The sequence below is a fragment of the Nymphaea colorata genome, chromosome 8 (genome assembly GCF_008831285.2).
Source record: "Nymphaea colorata isolate Beijing-Zhang1983 chromosome 8, ASM883128v2, whole genome shotgun sequence".
In the NCBI taxonomy this organism is placed as follows: Eukaryota; Viridiplantae; Streptophyta; class Magnoliopsida; order Nymphaeales; family Nymphaeaceae; genus Nymphaea; species Nymphaea colorata.
The window spans coordinates 14,044,847-14,066,971 of record NC_045145.1 but is presented as its reverse complement, the minus strand read 5'-3'; the positions used below and the strand labels follow the sequence as shown (position 1 = coordinate 14,066,971).

The 22,125-nt window shown below is 41.4% G+C and overlaps 3 protein-coding genes across 6 annotated transcripts; 2 read left to right on the top strand and 1 right to left on the bottom strand.

Annotated features, from left to right (window-relative positions):
* Window positions 1-1,468: 1,468 nt before the first annotated feature.
* Window positions 1,469-5,586, top strand: LOC116259660 (protein DETOXIFICATION 27-like). 3 transcript variants are annotated; one of them, XM_031637521.2, is made up of 8 exons: window positions 1,469-1,940; window positions 2,515-3,056; window positions 3,138-3,224; window positions 3,335-3,391; window positions 4,264-4,502; window positions 4,583-4,701; window positions 4,795-4,881; window positions 5,171-5,586. In XM_031637521.2, exons 1-8 carry the CDS (start codon window positions 1,692-1,694, stop codon window positions 5,273-5,275), a joined length of 1,485 nt encoding a protein of 494 aa, XP_031493381.1. In that variant the 5' UTR covers window positions 1,469-1,691; the 3' UTR covers window positions 5,276-5,586. The 3 variants fall into 3 exon arrangements, with proteins under 3 accessions (XP_031493381.1, XP_031493384.1, XP_049935065.1); XM_031637524.2 differs by having other exon boundaries at window positions 1,799-2,426; XM_050079108.1 differs by having other exon boundaries at window positions 1,802-1,940; window positions 2,134-3,056.
* A 3,653-nt stretch (window positions 5,587-9,239) lies between these two features.
* LOC116258780 (protein DETOXIFICATION 27-like) lies at window positions 9,240-14,293 on the top strand. The gene is made up of 8 exons (XM_031636165.2): window positions 9,240-9,687; window positions 9,962-10,503; window positions 10,579-10,665; window positions 10,785-10,841; window positions 11,109-11,347; window positions 11,490-11,608; window positions 13,535-13,621; window positions 13,864-14,293. Exons 1-8 carry the CDS (start codon window positions 9,322-9,324, stop codon window positions 13,924-13,926), a joined length of 1,560 nt encoding a protein of 519 aa, XP_031492025.1. The 5' UTR covers window positions 9,240-9,321; the 3' UTR covers window positions 13,927-14,293.
* Window positions 14,294-15,004: 711 nt separating this feature from the next.
* Window positions 15,005-21,246, bottom strand: LOC116258782 (protein DETOXIFICATION 27-like). 2 transcript variants are annotated; one of them, XM_050078970.1, is made up of 10 exons: window positions 21,171-21,246; window positions 19,567-19,663; window positions 17,982-18,199; window positions 16,880-17,421; window positions 16,637-16,723; window positions 16,474-16,530; window positions 15,695-15,933; window positions 15,493-15,611; window positions 15,297-15,383; window positions 15,005-15,211 (listed from the first exon to the last, which is right to left on the bottom strand). In XM_050078970.1, the coding sequence occupies exons 3-10, from the start codon at window positions 18,093-18,095 to the stop codon at window positions 15,110-15,112; spliced, it is 1,347 nt and encodes a 448-aa protein (XP_049934927.1). In that variant the 5' UTR covers window positions 18,096-18,199; window positions 19,567-19,663; window positions 21,171-21,246; the 3' UTR covers window positions 15,005-15,109. The 2 variants fall into 2 exon arrangements, with proteins under 2 accessions (XP_049934927.1, XP_031492028.1); XM_031636168.2 differs by lacking the exons at window positions 19,567-19,663; window positions 21,171-21,246 and having other exon boundaries at window positions 17,982-18,454.
* Window positions 21,247-22,125: the final 879 nt, after the last annotated feature.

Sequence of the window (22,125 nt, the reverse complement as noted above, 5' to 3'; positions counted from 1 at the left end):
GTACTTCATAAACTTGCTTTGAGGTTACTATCACAACCTGTTACATCATCGTGTTGTGAAAGAAATTGGAGCATATATGGTCATATACACAGCATTAAAAGGAACAAGCTCACTAGCCAACGTGCAGAGGACTTGGTTTATGTGCATTCCAATTTGCGTCTTCTTTCAAGAAAAGAAAATGAATACATGTATTTCTTTATTAGGTTGTTTTGTTTTGCTCAATTTGTTATGTTGTATTAGTTTTTTTATATTTTTGTGGTACATATTTTTAATTGTTTAATTTTCATCTTTAATAAATGCAGATGTGGATCATCGCAATATTGGGATGTAAATCCAGATGAATTTGATTTCGATGGAGAACGCAACTTATATGTTGCTAACATGGATTTTTCTGATCCTGTTATTCATGCTGAGGCATTTGATGATGATGGTATCGTTCAAAGCATTCAAAAAAATCGAGATATTGGTGGAAGTGGAACATAACTCTGTTTTATTAATGATGATGTAATATCTAATATGTATTGATGTATGAACTATGAAGTATGAAGGCGTTTGATGATAAAGAATATGTATTGATGACTGTATGAACTATGATTTTTGTGAACTCAAAACTAGAGTACATTTGTTGTTAAATGTTGAATTGATGATATATATTTCTTGTTGAATGTTGAATTGATGATATATATTTCTTGTTGAATTTTGAATTGATGATTGATAATGATATCATGATTAGTAAATTGTAATTTTGATCTTGTTATTCAATAATTTTGTGGTTTATATTATTATATTTAAAAAATAATAAAATACTCTCACCGTACTGCCGCACTTAAATTTTTTAAGATGTGTCGCTCCAACACCCGCACCAGCACCCGCACTCAGGTGACATAGAGTATGCCACACCACTCTACCGTTACCACGGTGAGGTTTCCACTAATAAAGAGAAGTCATGCTACAGCCGTGTCATATGGAGCAGAGATTCTCTGCCGTGTCATATGGAGCAGAGATTCTCTGCTCCTTTTCAGTGAGGAACTTGCATTAATCAATATTATCTTTACATGATTGATCCTTTGCTTCAGGATCTAGAGTAGCAGCTGGTTTCTCTAAATTGGCAACTTGTTGAGATTCTCCTTATTGACGCCCATCTTGAATTGGCATCTCAGATTTAGATCTATCGCCAAGCATCACTGATCTGGATCTCACAGACTTGGATCTGATATGCTAAGTTACTCTACGGGGCCTGATCTGCAATGCAACCCACTCCATAACAGATCCTGCTCTCCACTTTTTCTCCGTCTTTTTACCTAATCGTTATTGAAAGTCATCTTTAACTATAAATGATATGGTCCGGCTAAAGTACACAACATGCCGGCAAGCGATCCCGAAATAGTGGCTATTAAATGCAGTCACTTGGAAATGAAGCCACCGTGGATGCCATTCATGACCAAATCGACACAGCACCACCCCGATCGCCCACCTAACAGTCAGTACCTTCAACGATCAAGTGGAACTAGCTGCCCTTCCACAAATGCTTTCCTTCACTCTCTTCTGGACTCCATACGTCTCTCATGTCGTCCTCCTCTCCTCTCTTTTAGGCTGAAGCAGAAGAAAGCTCGAGAACACAGGGGAGGGGGTTCCCTCTTCTTCCCTTGCTTCTCTCCATTCGCCGATCAGTATCCGGGAGGGAGGGAGAGATGGCGGAAGTGAGCGTGCCGCTGCTAGATGGGAATGGGGCGCAGAAGGAGGAAGTGCCTCTGCTGCAGAGGACGCTGGTCGAGTCCAAGAAGCTGTGGAGGATAGCAGGGCCGGCCATTTTCACAAGGCTCGCAACGTATGGGATGAACGTCGTCACTCAGGCCTTCGTTGGTCATCTTGGCGACCTGGATCTCGCCGCTGTCTCCATTGCTAGCACCGTCATTGTTGGTTTCAATTTCGGCTTGCTGGTCGCTCTCTCACTTTCTCTCTCTTTCCCTCTCCCTCTGCAATTATAGTACAAGTCGCCCACTATAGACTAGTCACTCCACTAATGCTATGTTGCTCGGGAGCGGGCACAGTTTTCACTTCAAAATACAAGATGATCGTCATTTGTTTTCTAATCTTCCCCGCTGCTAGCTAATCCTTTCTTTTGTGTTACAGTATTAGATGGGATGCAGTGCCGATTTCTTTTGTCATTAGGAAGAACTTGTTTTGAAATTTTCTGTCCTATCTAGTGATTTTCCATGCCAACATGGGCGGGGGTCATGGCCTGAGTGCTACTACATGCTCCTGCAGTGAGAAACAGAGTACTTGTGTTTTTCAAGTATCACAACACAGTTTGAACTGCTAGTCGACTGAGTCTCAAATAGATTAACATCTTCTTCATCAGAGGTTGGAACAATAAATGGAATTTTTCATCCAACATAGCTCAGATCGAAAACATCAACTACTCAGTAAATCCACCTCAAATCTTCACTTATGCTCCTTTCTCAAACGGAGTACTCCGGCATATATGAATAAAACAATGTCAAATTTTGACAGTTGGGCATGGCATCTGCACTGGAGACACTCTGCGGTCAAGCATTTGGTGCTCGGAGATACTCGATGCTAGGAGTATATCTGCAACGCTCTTTCATCATCATGTTCATCTTCGCCGTCATTCTGTTACCAATGTACATTTTTGCGACTCCCATCCTTAAATTCTTTGGACAAACCACCGCTATAGCGGAGCTGTCGGGATCTTTGGCCATCTGGTTCATTCCTCAGCAGTTTGCCTTCGTCTTGTTGTTCCCGCTGCAAAGATTCCTCCAGTGTCAGTTGAAGAACATCGTGATCGCTTGCGTTACTGCAATTGGGTTTTCTGTCCATTGTGTCTTGAGCTGGCTTCTCATCGACTATCTCGACCTTGGGCTTGTCGGAGCCGCGGTGAGCCTTAACATCGGGTGGTGGTTGCCAGCTCTGGGACTTCTTCTCTATGTCGTGTGTGGTGGGTGCCCTCAGACATGGACAGGTTTCTCAAGGGAAGCATTTGCAGGTCTGTGGGAGTTCCTCAAGCTGTCCATTGCTTCAGGGGTGATGATATGGTCTGCTCTCCCTCTCTCTCTGTCTCTCACACACACATATTCCGAGTCATGATAATTTTTCGTCTTCATGTTTTTCTGTAGTTTGGGGAATTGGTACTACAGGATCCTGGTCTTGCTGGCCGGGACATTGAAGAATGCGGAAATTGCTGTTGATGCACTCTCTATATGGTTAGGCAATTGATCTCTGTTCTTAAATTTTGCCATCTAAAAATGAGCATTTTTGTTCTTATTTTTCGTCTCTGTGATACATTAGTCTACGTTTCTTGTTTTACGGACAGCATGAATATCAATGGCTGGGAGTACATGATTCCTATAGCGTTCTTGGCTGCAACAGGGTATGTATCTGCATTTTTCTTTTTTCGGTCATATGCACGTAACGGGGAATGAAAAATTTATTATCGTGACATAGGCATAAAGAAAGGTCATGCTTCTCCTTCACGAGTTCAGGCTAGTTTATTTCAGAAACCAAAACGCCCTTACTTTCTCAAGATGTTGGTCACTAGCCAGAAGCCTTCATTTGAGGGTTTCATAAAAGCGAGAGAGAGAGAGAGAGAGAGAGAGAGATCATGACTGAGAAAAAAAAAATTGATGCAGTTGTGGCCACGAGCAATTACTGTTCTGCGTTGCACGTGATCTACACCATTAGAAAATTCATCAATGTCAGGCCAACCAGTTGCAGTTTCAGAACAATAATTCCATGTGGCCCGAATGGCATCATTTTTTAATTTTTATCTTTCCGTTATGATCTCACTTTAGACATTTAGGATTAATTGTGTTGACCACCGATCCATTTCCACTTTATCAGCCATGATTTTAAAACCAAAACCAGTGGATTCTCGTACAGTTCAGTTTAGAAACCAAAGGACGAAGAAGGATTCTTTCCTTTTCTGCCTTTTTTCAATGTTCTTTCAAGAAGTTTCTGAAAAATCTCTTCTGTTTCGTGGCTTGTTAAAGTCACGAATGCATTACATAATATGTTTGATGATACCAATTTTTTTTTCCCCCGTCGTGTCAAGAAAAAGGTAGACATTTTATTCTCACTGGAGTATGAACGGCCCTGTCCCCCTTAACCAGTCATCAGGAGCAAATCAATGGAGAAGTATGACATATTTAGCATTACTCCTAGATAACTACGCTGTACCCAAAATGAACATTTTGATTTAGATCGTTTCTAATTGCACAATCATGAAGTGGGTGAACCGTGCAGAGTTAGAGTAAGCGTCGAGCTCGGAGCCGGCAATGCGAAGGGAGCGAAGTTTGCAACCGTTGTCTCGGCAGCGACGTCGACGGTCGTCGGAATAATCTTCTGGATTCTCATAATTGTACTGCACAACGAGTTTTTTCTCGTCTTCACCTCGAGCACAGAGGTACTTCAAGCTGCATCAAAGTTGGCCATATTGCTAGCTTTCACCATTCTTCTCAACAGCATTCAGCCTGTCCTTTCAGGTGAATTCCCACAAACATTTGGTAGCCAAATTAATGGGCCCTAAAAGTTGCGCCATCTTCTTCTTCTTCCTTGTTTACAGGCGTGGCAGTGGGTTCAGGATGGCAGGCCTTCGTCGCCTACATAAATATAGGATGCTACTACTTGGTTGGGGTTCCTGTTGGTGCTGTGCTTTGTTGGGTTCTGGATCTCAGCGTCCTGGTGCGCATCTACATATGCGTCTCACTTTCTTTTGATATTCTGCATTTGGGTCTTCTATACAAGAAATCTCTCAACTTTGGGGACATTGTTTAGGGACTTTGGAGTGGAATGATTGGAGGAACAGCTGTGCAGACATTAATACTGGGAATTATCGTAATCCGGTGTGATTGGGAGAAGGAGGTACAGTTTCTGAACTTTTATCCTGTCTACCTTTTTATGGCAGCTTACGGGTCCATGTGCTTAAAGAGCTGAACTCAGTTAAGCTGGGTCAGCTCAGATTGGGATTGCTCATGCAGCTCTCATGGTTTTTGTGCATGACCCACGTTTGTCTGGTAGTCACGTGGTTCGACAGATGAATCGAAGGTCATAAAAATGGCAGACAATTAATTTTTGAGTCATGAATTTTTTTTACAGTGTTAAAGCAGAAATGGTAAATCTGACCTTTCCCTTGAACTGAGTGTTAATGTAGGCCCAAAAAGCAAGAAGTCGAGTTAGCAAATGGAGCACCACCCCAATTGCAGCTGAGACACCCCGAAATGGTTCATCAGACGAGACGATGACACCCAATGCCTGACCAGCTCTGTTGGTCTTCTCCTCTGCTTTTACGTGGTATCGGAGAGCTCAAGCGCAAATACGCGTGTGCTGTAATTGATGCAGCAGCTTCGGTGTGACCATATTGTTAATGTTGTTGGGTGACTCAATCAAAGAGCGAACTGATTTCCCTTCGGTCTACTGCCCATATCAAATTTTGCGGGGCAAGACTGCCTCCTTTATAGGCAGGAAGCAGCAGAGCTCTTTATTGTTTTCCTGCTTTTAAACTTGAGTGAACTCCCTTATTGGATGCAATGTTTTACTTTTAATGCAACTAGGTGATACATATGTACCTGATCAGGCACCCCGATATTACGTGCATTTTTTCCTACAACCGTAACTATAAGCTGATCGATGCTGCATCTTCAGCGACCATTTTTGGCACAGCATCGAGCATACTGAACACAAAATTTGGATCCACATGATAAAAGAGCATTCATCGTGTGGGCTTATCACCAGTAGAAACCAATGTGATTAATGGATTGCATCCGAAGGGGCAAATGGATAAATATAATGCACGAAACCAGGTCTTATGGTTAAATTGAGATCCTAACATGTAAAAGCTACATTTCGGTCCTTTGAATAGAATCTAGTCCAAAACGAGGGCAATCGGACTTTGGAGACACTCTGAACCCAGTCAACTGTGGCCGACTCTTTTAATTGTGTCTCAAGATCATGTCTATCCTATAACAGTGTCATCGAACGTGTCTTGATCGAGTCAGCTTTTGATATGCCCAGTTTCATGAGGACTGAACTTCCTTTAGCTTTCTGCAAACGGTTAATTACTTAATGAACTATGATTATTTGATCTTCTTGTATGATGACCCTGTCAGTGACATGCTGCCTTGTCTGTGCCTACAACTCATCCCAGCTTTTGTTTCACCCTCTCAACCATGATCTTTGACATTATTTTATATAAGCATTGCATAATGCAATTGGCCTAAAATCCTTCCCGTTGATGGCCTCTCGGACCTTCTCAATCATCAAAAAATCTGGGACAGATTTACGCTCTTCACAATTTTTTTGTCTTAAAAAGTTCTTTAATAGTAGCACCAAGTTCATCTCCCACAATACGCTAGTAGTGCTTGTAAAATCTATGCCAAAAGCGATACTGAGAATAGCTTAGCGAGCCTTTCCATCCTCCATACGGGTCTGTAAGAGGGCATTCTCAGAAGTTCTTCCCGAGGTTTAACACCCTGAGCTTGTACCCCTTTCCACTCTCTACGGCGCACCTTAACCTCAGACCGACCTCCATTGTTGTCGAGTTTTCCCTCTTCCTGTGAGGACGTAACCAAAATCTTAGAGTCATCCGTCATGTGTGTGAGTATTCTGTCTTCAATGCGTATAGAACCTTATCGTTCCTTCACACAAGATCTCCTGGGCAAGAACTTCATCTTTACCCACAACCAGTTCCACCGAGGCCTTTTGGTTGAATTTTAACGGAACCTCAATGCCGACCCACGCATATCCATTTCTCATCAGGGATCTGCTGCTGATCTACATCCACCAAGTCGGCCTACCTAGCGATAGATTGAAAGAAACCCCTATTCCACAGAAAGAGGGGTAGATTAGGTAGCCTAATCCAGGGAGGAACGCTTCTATTGGCAAGGAATCACCTGGCATCCATCGAATTGCTACCAAGACTCTGCCTCGGAGTCTTCAAGCTCCAACTTCCTCTTCATTGAAGACCCCAATGAGGAAAGAACCTTGACCCGAGAATATGAAATAGGGATTCACAATCTCTCTCTATAAATTCACACTTCTGTTCCTTGAATCACCAACAGATCATGCGATTGCCGTGAACCTAAAAGCCATTTTCGTCTTCTCAACAGCTTCCGTGGGAACAAAAACAATGATGCAAGAATCCCCCCCGAACAGATTCCACATGAAGCATCTTAGCGATTGCTTCATCCTCCTGAATTCCCTCTTCACAGATCAAGCGAAAAGTGAGCTGTTTAGCAGGAAGGAATCTTGCAAATGCAAGATTAGTTTATGGTTTGCTTGTCCCCAAGTCTACTATCTCCATCCCTAAGCTTAAGGTAGAAACTCCTTCAAGGCTTGATGAAAAAATGGATAAAAGAGAATACAATTAAATACTCTTTTCCTTTCCATTCTAGAAAAAGTCGAATTTTCATTTCTATTTGAAACTCGTTCTTCCCCAAAACAAAGTTTCAAAAAAAAAAAAAACTGAGTCTTGGGCATCTCATCCAACCGACGCACTGGATTGGGCCCGCCGACCCTTCCCCCTACGTACCATTATTGAACGTTGATTGAAGAGAGGAGGCAGGTTTTTGTCGTTTTAATTCACTGTGTCCGAACTTAGGATGTAGTTCTATTTAGAGGGAGACCGCCTATGTTCCGTAAACTTAGGTGTAGGCAATAGGCATGCATGTGATCAGCTTCAATTATTGGCATGTCTGAAATTAAAAAGCCTATTTTTAAAAAAATATAAATTCCATCGCATTTCAATATGTTGTGATTTATAAAACGGCAAAGCACTCATTCTAAGTATCTCTGACCCTAGGGGCGGCAGGTTTTTGCTACAGTCCCACAAAACTCATTTATTTACATATTAGTTGCCCCAAAGGCTTTGCCGCTATTGACTGTATTATTATATATAATATTTAATTAGGACATGCCGAAAACTTTTAGTGCCAGGAGTTCTTCATGTAAGAGGTTAAACAACTTGAAATAGAATCAAATTCGACAGTGAAAACTTCGTCATTTTCTTCTTGTGGGAGCAAGTCCAACTCAGTGCTTGTGTTTTAGTAAATCAATGTTGGTAAACTCACGTATCACAATCAATAAGTCTCTACCGCCCGATTACAAATGTACACTTAAGGTCTGGGATCCATTAAACCCTCTCCAACCCTAGAGCTCAGGGACCTAGTGACGATGATGCGCCCTTCTACTGCGCCTCTTCGCACTTCCCTTACTAGTGCACTTTTAATTGGGAAAAAAAAAATACAAAACAAATGTCCAGAATATTATTGCCGTTCATTGTATTTCATGTATTTAAATCTTCAGTAAGAATTCATTTTCTTTCTCCTTATCTTAAGCCAAGACAAGAAGATGAAGTAGGGAAACCATGCCGCAAAGTTTGACGGACATATTAACGGGTGGTAGTACTTTTGGCTCCTTTATATATATGATGAGGATCCGATGCAGATGAATGTACCTTATAAGAATAATTGGCAATCTATCCGGTAGCTCCTAATTAATTTGGATCATCATCCCGCGAAGCTCCACCTCTCAGTACCATCTCAAAACAAACGCATCCCTGTTGCCGGACCACCCGAAGGAAAACTTTGCTATTCCTTCCAAAAGAAAATGTAAGTGCTAATTTTCTAGAAAGGGAGGCATGTATAAAGCAAAAGGTAACCGAAAAAACATGGCCGCAAAAAATCTGCCGTCGTTTGCTGGGATATGCCTCCAAATCGAATATTAATCTTAGAAGAAAAAAGATGGAAGCAAAAAAAATGCGTATATCAGCTTTGATATTTTAACAGCTGAGTATGCTTAGATTTATTACATTTACTCTACCGTGGTATGCCCTTTTGGTGCTCTAAGTTTGTTTCCCAATTAAATTAATGTGTAAATTGTAAGATTCCAGGTTATAAAATTAAAAAAAAAATAATGAAACGTTTGGTGTGTAAATTGGATTTCATAAAATCATTTCTTTGGTTGGATGTAAGTCTTTTTTATTTTACTCATAAGATCTCACCTAAATATTGGACTTTCAACTGCTCTTTCAGAACATTCCTAATGCTTTGGTTCATCAAAAATTAAGTATTCAGCATGCCAGAAAAGGGCAGATGGAACTTTAGATTACGCTTACAAGCCTTCTGACAGCTTCAACGGGTACTTGGTTGGGCTGGTGAGCTAACGAAAATCCGATTATATATGCCGCTGTATTTTTTTTGGAGAGAGTAATGTATTATGAGTGTCATTATTAGGCCCCAAGGTAACGGGTTCTTGTCTCTTCTTTTTACACCTCTCGTCTCTCTCACTCAAAGGGGCTTCCTCTCGATGGAGATTAACAGGCAAGTGGTGGTGCTGGGTAAGATGGCAAACCCACATGTAGCAGAAGAAGGGATGATGGCTCCTCTACTAAAGCAAGGTCGGCCTGCAGTTAATGGGGGCCTTCACCCGTCAACACACCAGAAAAGCCGTGACCATCAAGTAGAGGAACCAGAAGAAGCAGCGTTGCTCCAACAAACGTGGATGGAATTGAAGAAGCTATGGGCAATTGTCGGCCCCACCATCTTCACCCGACTTGCCATGTATGGGATGTATGTCGTCACTCAAGCCATCGTCGGCCATCTCGGCGACCTACAGCTCGCCGCCCTCTCCATAGCCCTCACCGTCATTGTTGGCTTCAACTACGGCTTCTTGGTTTACTTCATTCTCTCCATCTCTGCTGCTACTTTGAATACGCTTATTTAAAGTGATCCGAACTTGACCTGTCCTCAACTGGTATAGATCTAATGTACATGCGTAGAAACTAAGGAGGTTCTATCTCTACTTGATGATGAGATAAACTTTAATTTAATGTAAATGTGGTTACAGGGACTCCTCCCTTTTCACTGACTAGTTTGTGATGATTTGCAACTTTGTTGTTCTATATATGTTGGTAAAAAATTGAACGCCATGTCATTGACGTGTGCAGTTTGGCATGGCTAGCGCGCTGGAGACGCTGTGCGGCCAAGCATACGGCGCGAGGAAGTACCCGATGCTGGGGATTTACTTGCAGCGATCCATCCTCGTCTTGCTCGCGTGCGCCCTCCTTCTGCTGCCCACCTACTTTTTCACCACCCCCATCCTCAAACTGGTGGGTGAGACGGACGAGATCGCCGAACTCACCGGACATATCGCCTTGTGGCTCATACCTCAGCAGTTCAGCTTAGTATTCTTGTTCCCGCTAACAAGGTTCCTCCAATGTCAGCTGAAGATCATGATCATTGCCTGGATGGCTGGAGCCTCCCTGCTGATACACATCTTCTTGAGCTGGCTTCTCGTTTCCTTCTTCGGCCTCGGCCTCATCGGTGCGGTCGTGGCCCTCAACATCGGCTGGTGGGTGGCGCCTCTCTGGCAGATTCTCTACGTCGTCTGCGGCGGCTGTCCTGATACGTGGACCGGCCTGTCATGGCAGGGCTTGTTAGGTCTTTGGGAATTCACAAAGCTTTCTCTAGCTTCAGGAGTTATGTTATGGTCTGCTTTCTTCCCTTTTTTCTTTATCTTGTTCGCTTCTTATTTTATTTTCTAATTATGTTCACGATTTTGTAGTTTGGAGAATTGGTATTATAGGATTTTGGTAATTCTGACTGGAAATTTGAGCGACGCAGAAATTGCCTTGGATGCACTTTCTATATGGTAGGGAAAACCACCACCTCGTTTAATTGCGTTCGTCAATTCCCTGCATTTACTGGGAGCTGCTGATTTTTTCTTTAGTCTAATTTTAATTTGTGTTGGGTTTTTCATTAACTGATCAGTATGACTATAAACGGGTGGGAAATGATGATTCCATTTGCATTCTTTGCGGCTATCGGGTATGTTCTCCCAACTACTTGTAAATGTGTTCGTATCTAAGGAAAAAGTATTTCGAGCATATATAGGAAACAAAGTAGAAGCGGGGGAAATCTTACACTTAAGCTTACTTGAATAGCTAGGCAAAATGTGAGTTATATATTGACATATGGCAAGTTCAGAATTTGAGGAAATTAGGGAATGAGCTTATTAATGGATGGATCGGAAGCAGACAGAGGGAGAGGAAGGTTTGGACGGACGACTGATGTGGTGGTGGGTGATGGTTGCAGGGTGAGGGTGAGCAACGAGTTGGGCGCCGGCAACGGCAAAGGCGCAAGGTTCGCCACCATCGTGTCGGTGCTCACCTCCACAGTCATCGGACTCTTCTTCTGGGCCCTCATCGTCATTCTTCACAACAAGTTTGCGCTCCTCTTCACCTCCAGCGCCGTTGTCCTCGCCGCCACCTCCAAATTGGCGGTTCTCCTCGCCTTCACCATCCTTCTCAACAGCGTCCAACCCATTCTCTCGGGTAAATCTACATCCCTTTCCTTCCTCCTCCTCTTTCCTGAGGTATGGTATTTATCCTTTAATATATATATATATATATATGTCAAAGAGATCAAAGAGATGGACCAACATACATCAACGGGTAGTTGTACTGTTTTTCTCAGGTGTAGCGGTGGGTTCGGGATGGCAAGCTTATGTGGCTTATGTAAACGTAGGCTGCTACTACATCTTTGGTCTTCCCGTGGGCGTGGTTCTAGGCTGGGTCTTCCACCTGGGAGTTGCCGTGAGTTTGCTTCTTTCCCTTTTTACACTTCCCTGTTTACCATGACCACTTGACAAATTACACTCTAATCTAACCATAGTTGCACACAGATTGATTTATGGGCTTGCAGATAAAGACACAACCCTGTCGTGCACACCTCATTGTGCACAACAAGTGCTGGTGGTATTTGTGAAATGTTTTAATGGACATTTTAGACTTTTTATTTTTCTAAAAAAATTACTCTTTTCAAAAATTTATTTTTTATTTTAATGAAGGTATTTTGGTCATTGCATCTAACAATCTGACCCACTTCTGGGCTCTGGTTTGGTGGATCCCAACCCGCCCCCTAGCAGTTTCGGCTTCAACCTGAAAAATACTAAGAACTAAGACAATCATCTCATTAATGACCCCCCTTATAAGCCCTTGAAGATTTCTCACAGTCTTAAATACGAGACTAAACTTTTGGGGCGTTATAATTCACCCTCCCTTAAGGCACAAGCGTCCGCGCGTGTGGGACCTCAGGTCCGAGTGTTGAACCGGCTCTGAATACCACTGTAACAACCTGACCCACTCCCGCGTTCAGGTCCCTGGTTCAGAACCCAACCCACCCCTACCAGTTTCGGCTCCAACCTGGAAAATGGTAAGAACCATGACAATCATCTCATTAATGACCCACCTCCCTTATAAGCCCTTGAAGTTTTCTTACAATCTTCAATACAAGACTAAACTTTTGGGGCGTTACAATCCACCTCCCTTAAGGCACACGCGTCCGCGCATGTGGGACCTAGGTTCGAGTGTTGAAACCGGCTCTGATACCACTGTAACAACCCAACCCACTTCTGCGCTCGGATTCCTAGTTCGGTGGATCTTAACCTGCCCCTAACAGTTTTGGCTCTAACCTGAAAAAAGTTAAAAATTAAGACAATCATCTTATTAATGACCCCCCCCTTTATAAGTCCTTGAATATCTTCCACAATTTTCAATACTATTGCACATCCTTGTGAATATTTTTTTGTGCATAACAGTGTATGAATAATTTTTTGTGCATAACAGTGTATGCATAACCAATTTCATTCGCAATGTAACCAATTTCATTCGCAATGCACCAGTTATGACCCACTCTGGCCTGCCCCAAGATATACAGCTAGTAAGTAGGTGTGAGAAATTAATTAAACCCAATTTATGGGCACACTTGTCTTTCAAGTTAGAAAGAATGTATGGAAATTTTGTGAAAAAATTATAGATTCTTTCTGAAGAAGATGTTGAAGAAGATGTTTAATGAATGGTGTAAAGAAAAGGTAAATTCGTGTTTAACCCTAGATAGGGAAAATAAGTATAAACAAAAAAAAAGGAAAAAAGAAGTGTAGTAGTGACCACGCCTACCATATAAGCCTAATCCTAAGAATGAAAGAAGTAACTTTGATGCATAATGTGATTTTGAAGATTGAAAAATAAAGCTTCATTATCATTGAAGAAGAATTTTGCATTCTTGTGGTGGTTCTGGTATGGTAGTATGGGGTGGTGGTTCTTGTAGGTAGTATGGGTTAGTAAAACCCATCAGATAAACTGATTCATGATTCATTCCCCTTTTTGTTGCATTGTATTGAAAACATATGTTGTTTTAGATGATAAAGTATGTATTCTCTATTGAGTCGGAAAGTATGTATTCTCTCATGTTGTGTGTTGAGATAAGTCAATATTTTGCGACCACATATGTAGAATTCTCTTTGAGTATTTGCTCTCTTGTATGTGCATCTTTTAATATTTTTAGGGTCCACAGGACGTACTACTGGTGCTACCGCTTTTGTACTTCCTTCCTCCATGACCCGCTTCGTTTAATTCTTCCTTCATTCATTTACTTCTCGTTATATATTGAGCTTCTCTACTGGCCGTCCTTCTTCTGCACTTGTAACTCAGATGCTGCTGTACTTGGCGGTGATGATGCAGGGAATTTGGGGAGGTATGATTGGCGGGACTGCTGTTCAGACCCTCATTCTCGGTGTCATCACAATCCGCTGTGACTGGGAGAAGGAGGTACGTACTCTCAAATCCAATCTACTACATTTCACATCAATAATCTTTTCCTTGTCATTTTTAAGAACATCATGTCTGTACAGAAATCGGATCCAGTTAAATCTAAGTGCATCTGAGCCTTGTGTTGTGAAGCGCATACTGTTCATGGCGGACCGATATTATGAGCTTGAATCGGAAGAGCTATGTGCTCTTGTATCGGTCGCTTCTCTTTTGGCTAACCCATTTATATGATTTGTTTTAAGGCGTGGATGGCCTACCTTCGAATCAACAAATGGAAGGTCTCATGTTCGCCGACGCACGAGTAGTCTCAGCGACACATCGAGAAGCTCTTCTTGGAGGTTCTCTGCAAATGTGTGATCCTTCATACGCGAATGAGAGGGATCAGGAACTACAGGATGCAGACTGCGAATATGTTGTCACATCGCAACTTATCCTACTTTTCCTGATAGTGATCAGTTAGATCTATCATGAGAGAGTTTGTTGCATGTTCAATAAGGCCATTGGTGGCCACGAACTAATGGAGAAAGAGCGTATACGATAAAGCAGATCGAGGGTGTCTTTGACGTTGATAATCACTATTCATGCATACGAGTGTATACACAGGACATGGACTCTTCCAAAGAGCTCCTCAATAATTTTTTTTTTCGATGAACTGGTGCCAATCTACTATTCAAAAAGAATAACCAAACCAACGAATGAAGGAATGAAAAAAAAAGGGGGACTGTACAACAAGTCCTCACTATACAGTGGCAATCATGTTACCACCTCTATCTAGTGTATTATCATCACTACCTCTGACCAACAGGTCGATGTCATTGAATGAGAGGTGATCATTGCAAACTGAAGTATGAACAGATATATGCGTCCTCAAAAAATAGCAACTAGAACTAATCTGAGTTTGTGGCAAGGTAGAGTTCAAACCAATTCCTCCATGAGTATGGTTATATAATGGTCATTGTATCTCATGAAAGAAACCACTCTTACAAGCTAAAAAGTGTGCCTTATGTTGTAGAAAGAACCCATCGCCTGATACAAACCTCTACATCATGTGATCATGCTATTTGGAAAGCTTGAAATTTTTGTCAAAGCTTATAAGTGTTGTCTTGTGGGTTGTAAATTTTAGTTGTTGGGTGTCCTGCATGTCCAACTTAGAGCGGTGAAGACCTACCGGTGACCTTCTAGCGGTGACGTCCAAGCCACCGCTATAGAGCACACCGTCGCATTTGAAATAAGGTTTTATTTACATGCATATATTGCCTTATCGTTGTATGTCTATAGCTGCATAGCTGTCTGGAATAAAATTGAGAAGATGAGCGGTATTTCTGTCCTGGATGTAAGTTATGAACACCACACCAGAAAATACTTTCTTTCTTTTTTTTTTATTGTTTTGATTAACAATTTTATTCTACATGTGCAAGAAAACAAACCATTAGTTCTTAAAGAAAAGTCTTAATATCCCGATGGAGGCAAGAATATAATCGAAACCTATCATGGGTTGGAGTAATTGGTTTCGTCTCTGCGAAAATCTGCTGGTTCCTGCGCCGGACATGAAGCACCCCATTTAACGACCCGGTCTTTCGCTTTTTGGGCCTGAACGTTCAATGCAGAACTAAGGTTAGCCAAAATGTAAAGTGATGCAGTACGACATGATGGAAGAGAAAAAGAGAAGAGTTACCTCCTTCTCCCAATCACAACGGATCACGAGGGTTGTCAGTATTAATGTCTGGACAACAGTCCCTCCAATCATTCCACTCCAAAGCCCCTAATTAAGATTGTGGTACTCCAAAATTCAGCTCGATAGTTGCGTGTGAATTCAATAGGGAAAAAAAAAAAAAGCAAACTGGAAACAAAGTGAAGAAGATGCTGTATACCAGCACACCATGATCGAAAACCCAGCAAAGTGCCGCACCAACAGGAAGACCAACAAAGTAGTAGCAACCTATATTTATGTAGGCCACAAAAGCCTGCCATCCCGAACCCACTGCCACACCTATAATGAAAAGGAAAATATGAGTCAACTCAGCCTTCAGTTGGCTGGCTGCTTGTGGTAAAAAGACCCGTCGAAATTCAGACCAGAAAGAACTGGTTGAACGCTGTTGAGAAGAATGGTGAAGGCAAGCAATATGGCCAGATTTGATACAGCATGGATGACGGCGGTGCTTGAGGTAAATAGAAGTGCAAATTCGTTGTGCAGGGTTATGATGAGAATCCAGAAGAAGAGTCCTATTGCTGCTGACGTTGCCACTGAGACGATGCTCGCAAACTTTGCCCCTCTGGCATTGCCTGCTCCAAGTTCATTGCTCACTCTAACTCTGCGCCAGTCATTAACCCACATCATGAGTAAGCAGAAAGTTTCTAAATCAATGGAAATAGGCAGTGGGATGTGCTATTCAATAAATAATTCAGACGATCGATCCTCTTGAGGATGCACTTATTAAGTTTTTTTTTTTTCTTAACCCATACCTGTGGACCCTTCATCTCATTAGCACTCAATAAAATTTCTATCGGTTCATTTAGGGGCATGTGACCTTATCCGAGGAATGGATCACATCTGGCCTAGAATCAACATGAGGGTTTAGCGGAGTATCATTCTCTAGTTTTTCATGACATTACACAACTACTCTCAGGAAACAGAGAGCGTGGTAGTCGTCTGCATTAATTTAGATCAGACTTGAGATGATGGATGATCGCAAGTGTAGGATTTTTCTAGAAAATCAGAGACGTAACAGAACTTAAGCACCAGGACCACCATATTTTAGTTTAAGGACAATTCTGTGCTTTAAAATGTATTTCCCTTATATTCACTTCCACTTTCACGGCACATAAGCCAAAAGCCAGTACAAAAAACATACCCGGTTGCTGCCAGGAATGCTAGATGAATCATCATTTCCCAACTGTTGATATTCATGCTGATTTTCAAATATAGAAACCAGAAATCAACATATAATAAAGACTTGAAATATTAAAGAAAAGCAAAAAAATGAAGAGTTCAGTTCCAATATCCAAATCTCTAACCATATGGAAAGGGCATCTATTGCAATTTCCGCGTTCTTTAGGTTGCCAGCCAATATAACCAAGATTCTGTAATACCAGTTCTCCAAACTACAAACATCACAAGATAAGTCAACAAGTAGTCCATTATTTCAGCCAACACAGTAAACATGCATTCAACAATAACTACACAGATATCATAAGAGTGTGTGTGTGTGTGTATACAAACACATACAGAGAGAGAGAGAGAGAGAGAGAGAGAGTGACCATATCATGACGCCAGAAGCAGTAGATAGTTTCCCATATTCCCGAAGGCCTTTAGTTGCTTCTCTTGAAAAACCAGTCCAAGTTTGAGGGCAGCCACCAAAAACCATGTATAGAAATAGTCCAATAGCCGGTAACCACCACCCAATATTAAGGCTAACAGCTGCTCCAACAAGCCCAAAGTTTAGATGGTAAATGAGAAGCCAGCTCAAGACACAGTGTACTGTGAAAGCAATGGCAGTAACCCAAACAATGATGATATTTTTCAATTGGCACTGTAGGAATCTCTGCAATGGGAACAAGAAAACAAAGGCAAATTGTTGAGGGATGAACCAAAGAGCCAAGGAACCAGCAAGCTCTGCGATAGCATCTGTTTGTCCAACAAGCTTTAGGATTGGAGTCGCGAAGATATAAAGTGGTAACATGAGGACGGCATACATGAACATCACAATGAAAGAACGCTGCAGATAGATCCCAAGCATGTAATGTCTTTCAGCGCCAAATGCTTGGCCACAGAGTGTCTGTAATCCACTTGCCATCCCCAACTGTCAAAACCATCCCCACATTCATTTAGCAACAAATCCTATTGTGCAGAGTTCCTTTTTTTCTTTTAATGGAGGAAACATGAACTGAAATCACATTATGTGGATAGAGAAACAGGGGCATATAGATGGCTGAGCAATGAGAGAGATTTGGACACATTAATCTTAAAAAACGAGGCCGATCGAGATCACAGGTCGCTGGCTAAAAAATCTGGATGAAATATCAGATTCAAAGCGTTCCTCCATAAGGAAGCAGATCACCAGGCATCGAAAAAACAAGAGAAAGAAAGAGTTACTAAATCTTACTCTCCCTAGATATCCTAGAAAAAGAACATTGAATATCTGAGTGAGGAAGTTCTTTCATTTTGAACTAAAATTTAGCCGGAATATTACAGAGAAAAAAACAATAGTTTTAGATAGAAAGTGCACAGTACACTTTCTGTAGTAAGTTCTACTCATAAAAAAAGTGTTCTCTCTGATCTTTCAAATTCCATGGAAGGCGTGAGTGTGCAGATGTCGAATGAAAGAACTCCAAAAGCGAGAAGAGGGGCAAGAGACATTACCATCAACCCCAGATTGAGCCCCACGATTACAGTGTTGGCGATAGAGATAGCGGCGAGCTCCAGATCGCCCAGGTGACCGACAAAGGCCTGAGTGACCACGTTCATCCCATACATCGCTAGCCTGCTGAATACAGCCGGTCCGGCGGATCGCCAGAGCTTCTTTGACTCTACCAGCGTCCTCTGCACCGATAGAGGAGCATCACTCGTCCTGCCATTATCTAAAAATGGGATGTTTGCTTCAGGCTGCACCATTTCTTGCGCTTACAGAAAGACTGGCAGTTTATAGTTAGAATACGCAACGTTCAAGAAGCAAGATTCAATAACCCCCATACGGCATATCCTCGCTCCTTTGGAAACAAGAAAAAGGAAAAGGGAACCATGACTGGGTGACCTTTCGATTGAAATGGAGCATTTAAATGCAATCTACATGGTAGCCTAGCAATAGCGGAGGCAGGTGTGGCCGGTGAGGAAGTTGCCCCACAAGGAGCCCACATATACTGCTTAAATTGGAGGTCCTTTGAAAAACGTAAAAATTGAGTCATTGTACCTAGTGCCCTCCCTAAAATTTCTTTGGACTTTCATTTTCAACGCAAACAGAAGGCAAACCTTGAGTTTTAGAAACAGGCAGGTGAAAGTAATTAAACGGTGATGCAGATGGAGTGGCAGAGTGGAAACGAGGGTCGGAGATTGCAGATAACATATGAGATCAAAGGAAACAAAGCAAGATAACTTGAAAATGACTGTTTTCTCTTTGTTTGAATGCATGAAAGTTGGAACATCAGGTTGGTACAAGTGGGACGCTCCAACTAAAATGCAGAGAATAGCATGAGGCAGGGCTGCACGGAACAGGCCCTGGACCCTGAAAGGAGGAAGTGAAGTGGACAGCCACTGTAACCTGACGTATGTTCGATTACGAGCTACCCTAGCTAACGTAATGGCAAAGGTAAAACTATAGATGTTTCCCTGTAGCAGTATTGTTGTGTAGAGCTTAGTTTGGTCATGGCTTGTCCCAAGTTTTCCCCTTTATAGGGTGTTGGATCATCGGCTCAAAAAAAGGACTCAAGAAAATATTTATTTACCAATGAAAAAAATAATTATTCGTTTACTATTAAGTCATCTTTAGGAACATGATATTACAATTTTAATATGTACGTAGCAACCGATGTAACTGGAGGCTGATTTGAGTAATTTTGGATGAATACATTTATTAGACCTGAGTATGTCACATGGGGGTGTGCAGTGTAGACAGGTCCCTATCGACCACTTTCAGAAAACTGGAATGTTGGGGACCCTTGGCGTAGGAAGGACCTTTTGTTTGAAAAACCTGGAACTGGAAAGACAAGCACAAATATAGGAAAATATGGTGGGTAGATGTTAAGGTAATCAAAAACTCAAATGGAAAATAAACAGTAAAAATATGAAATTTAGCAACTTTCCAAAAAACATTAAAACAGGTTTTTTCCCCCTTCTACTTTTCTTGATTTCCTATATATGCTCGAAATACTTTTTCCTTAGATCTAACACATTTCCAAGAAAAACAACATGGATGCAAGAAGATGCTGTATTCCAAAGCAGAAACAAGTACCTATAATCCACCATGAACGAGTTCTTGCCACTTTTACTGCAGAAGCGATGGAACATTGGAAATCAGCACTTCTTTGGAGCTTCCTTTGAGCTTAGAGCTAGAAATTAGAAAGATTGGACAGTATACCACTGTACCTCAAACTTCAATTGCAATTAATGTTTCATATACGAACAACCCATCTAGGCATATATAGTGTGAAGATCGACAGGTCGATCTACAAATGAAATATCTGCTAGGCGGTAAGAAATTGCTGCTAACAACATATCGGACGCCATATAGGAAAAACAAATGAAACAGAAGATGGAAAAAAGAAGTCTCTCCAAACCTTGGACATAAGGGTGACCGTAGTGGACTCTAAAATGCTCTGTATGTATTGAGCTGAAATTGGCCCAACTAGATACGCCCATTGCACCGGCTCCAAGGCCAAAGCTTCTTGACAACCAACCTCCTTCTTTCTCTAGTGCCACGAAAATTTTTACAAGCAGTAGCATGAATAATAGGAGGCAAAAAGAAAAGAAGGGAGAGGCTTTGGTTACTATCATCAACGAAGTGGCACCAAAAACATCCCAATTTGGCTTCCAGCAACAGACTGAAATATGGCCAAGTCAAACATCCAATTTTGCTAACAACTCTCCCGCATTACAAAAAGTCATTACAAGTCTCATGCGTGCATTTTAGTAACATTTTAACTTGTGTTATGGGCAACCTAATTTTTAGTACCATTGTAAACGTGTTACTAAAATTTATTTTAGCAAATAATCATTATAATTTCCTGATACATTAAAATATACATAAACAACTATAATAATATAGTCAGCATAAAAGGCCATTTCGCAAACGGTTCCACACATTCCTCTAAATGTATGGAGAATCGGAGATCATCATATTTCACAAAGCAACATATGAAAACCAAATCATCTACATAAAATGTCACATTATGTAGCACGTGTGGGCACCTAACTCACGTACCCAGGTGACTTAGATGGTATCACTGTAGTATGGAGGCATTTATATCCATTAGATTTAGGTGTAGCTATGTAATCCTTCATTTGTTGTCAATTGGAAGCAAAAATAATTTTATTTGCAACAAAAAGAATAATAAATATCTAAAATCAGCAAGGAAAAACATAGATGCTGACAACTGAAGGGATTGGAGTCCAGATGCCATGAACAATATCATAGCTCAGGGATATGTATACATATAGACACACACACACACTAATTGGTCTTCAACCTAGGGTCCTTTGGTTAAAAGACACAAAGCCATGTTTGCGAACTACAGAATTCAGTTTGTCTCTCTAAATTAGTACCAACTAAATTCTAGGTGTGAAAATGAAACTATACTCGTGCTACAAGTCCAATAGGGAAGTCATAATTAAAGCAAATAATAGGGTCTAGAATGAGAATAGAATTCACGTTTGGGAATACATCTTCCTTAAATGTCCCATATCATCCATCAGATGCAACCATGCAAGTCCCAAACAAAATGTTAAAGGTTCGAAAGTAAGACTCTCCAGATCGATCAAAGAATAAAAATGTCAGTCCAAAATGTATTTTGGATCAATGGAACCTTTAGGAAGTAGAAACATATACAAATTTACTACCTTGGTATATGCCTTTGTGTGAAATGGGCTTGTCCCATCCAGCATGCCAACCTGCCATCGGCAGCCACTTTACCCTGCATTGAAGCTATTGATCGATCAACCTCTATAAGCCCTTCTTCTCAACCTTAAGCTTCTCCATGGAAAGGGACATCCTCATGAGGAATGAAAAATGTCACGAGAAAGGGAAACCTCGCGCACAATAAAATGAAATCGAATAAAAAATCTCCACTTTTTTGAATTCATATATCATGGTCATCGTGCCCTTACCTACAGCCATGGCCATCTTAGAGAGGCGAGAAAGGGGAAGAACAACGAGAGAGATGTGATGCGAGGGAGAGCGTCTGTGAAGGAAAAGAGAGAAACGAAAAGGGGTGAGATTGAGAGAGAGAGAGAGTGGAGACGGGAAGGGGGGAGAGAAAGAGAAAGAGAAAGGCGGGGAAGGAGAGGGAAGAGATGAGGGAGAAGAAGGGACGCGGGTGAGGAAATATTTGTTTCCCGCCTATATCATCTGTAACGGGAAAATGTATTCCCATAGTAACGCATTACAAACACATGTTCTCGAACCCCTAATTTCTTGTAGTGAATAATCACCCCCCCCCCCCCCTTGAGAAATCGGTAATGAACGTTTCACAAAATAAAAAACATGTCCAGATTAAAACTTCATATTTTTTTTTTATGATAAAAGAAATTGCTATGCTTTTGGATGGTCAGATTTGCTTGCTATAAAAAAAATATGTTACTACACTTCCATGGACATTATGGTCCTGTTCTTCCCCTTCGTGTTTATCCCTATATTTCAATCAAGAAGCAAGAGGATCTACTTACATGTGGCATCATATATATTGAAATGATACATAGAAGATTTACATGCATTGGCTCGACTGCAAAATCTTCTCAAGTCAGAACCAGATACTCTGCTGCCTACATTCAGGGCACTAAGAAAATTGGCTAGTGC

Excerpts from the sequence above, each read along its gene's own strand:
- LOC116259660 (XM_031637521.2), top strand. The coding sequence starts at position 1,692 with ATGGCGGAAGTGAGCGTGCCGCTGCTAGATGGGAATGGGGCGCAGAAG. Across the intron at positions 3,392-4,263 it reads GCGTTCTTGGCTGCAACAGG|AGTTAGAGTAAGCGTCGAGC; the intron begins GTATGTATCTGC and ends TGAACCGTGCAG. Across the intron at positions 4,702-4,794 it reads TTCTGGATCTCAGCGTCCTG|GGACTTTGGAGTGGAATGAT; the intron begins GTGCGCATCTAC and ends GACATTGTTTAG.
- LOC116258780 (XM_031636165.2), top strand. The coding sequence starts at position 9,322 with ATGGAGATTAACAGGCAAGTGGTGGTGCTGGGTAAGATGGCAAACCCA. Across the intron at positions 10,504-10,578 it reads GCTTCAGGAGTTATGTTATG|TTTGGAGAATTGGTATTATA; the intron begins GTCTGCTTTCTT and ends ACGATTTTGTAG. Across the intron at positions 13,622-13,863 it reads GCTGTGACTGGGAGAAGGAG|GCGTGGATGGCCTACCTTCG; the intron begins GTACGTACTCTC and ends ATTTGTTTTAAG.
- LOC116258782 (XM_031636168.2), bottom strand. The coding sequence starts at position 18,233 with ATGGTGCAGCCTGAAGCAAACATCCCATTTTTAGATAATGGCAGGACG. Across the intron at positions 15,612-15,694 it reads CGTTCAACCAGTTCTTTCTG|GTGTGGCAGTGGGTTCGGGA; the intron begins GTCTGAATTTCG and ends TTTTCATTATAG. Across the intron at positions 15,384-15,492 it reads TTTTCGATCATGGTGTGCTG|GGGCTTTGGAGTGGAATGAT; the intron begins GTATACAGCATC and ends AATCTTAATTAG.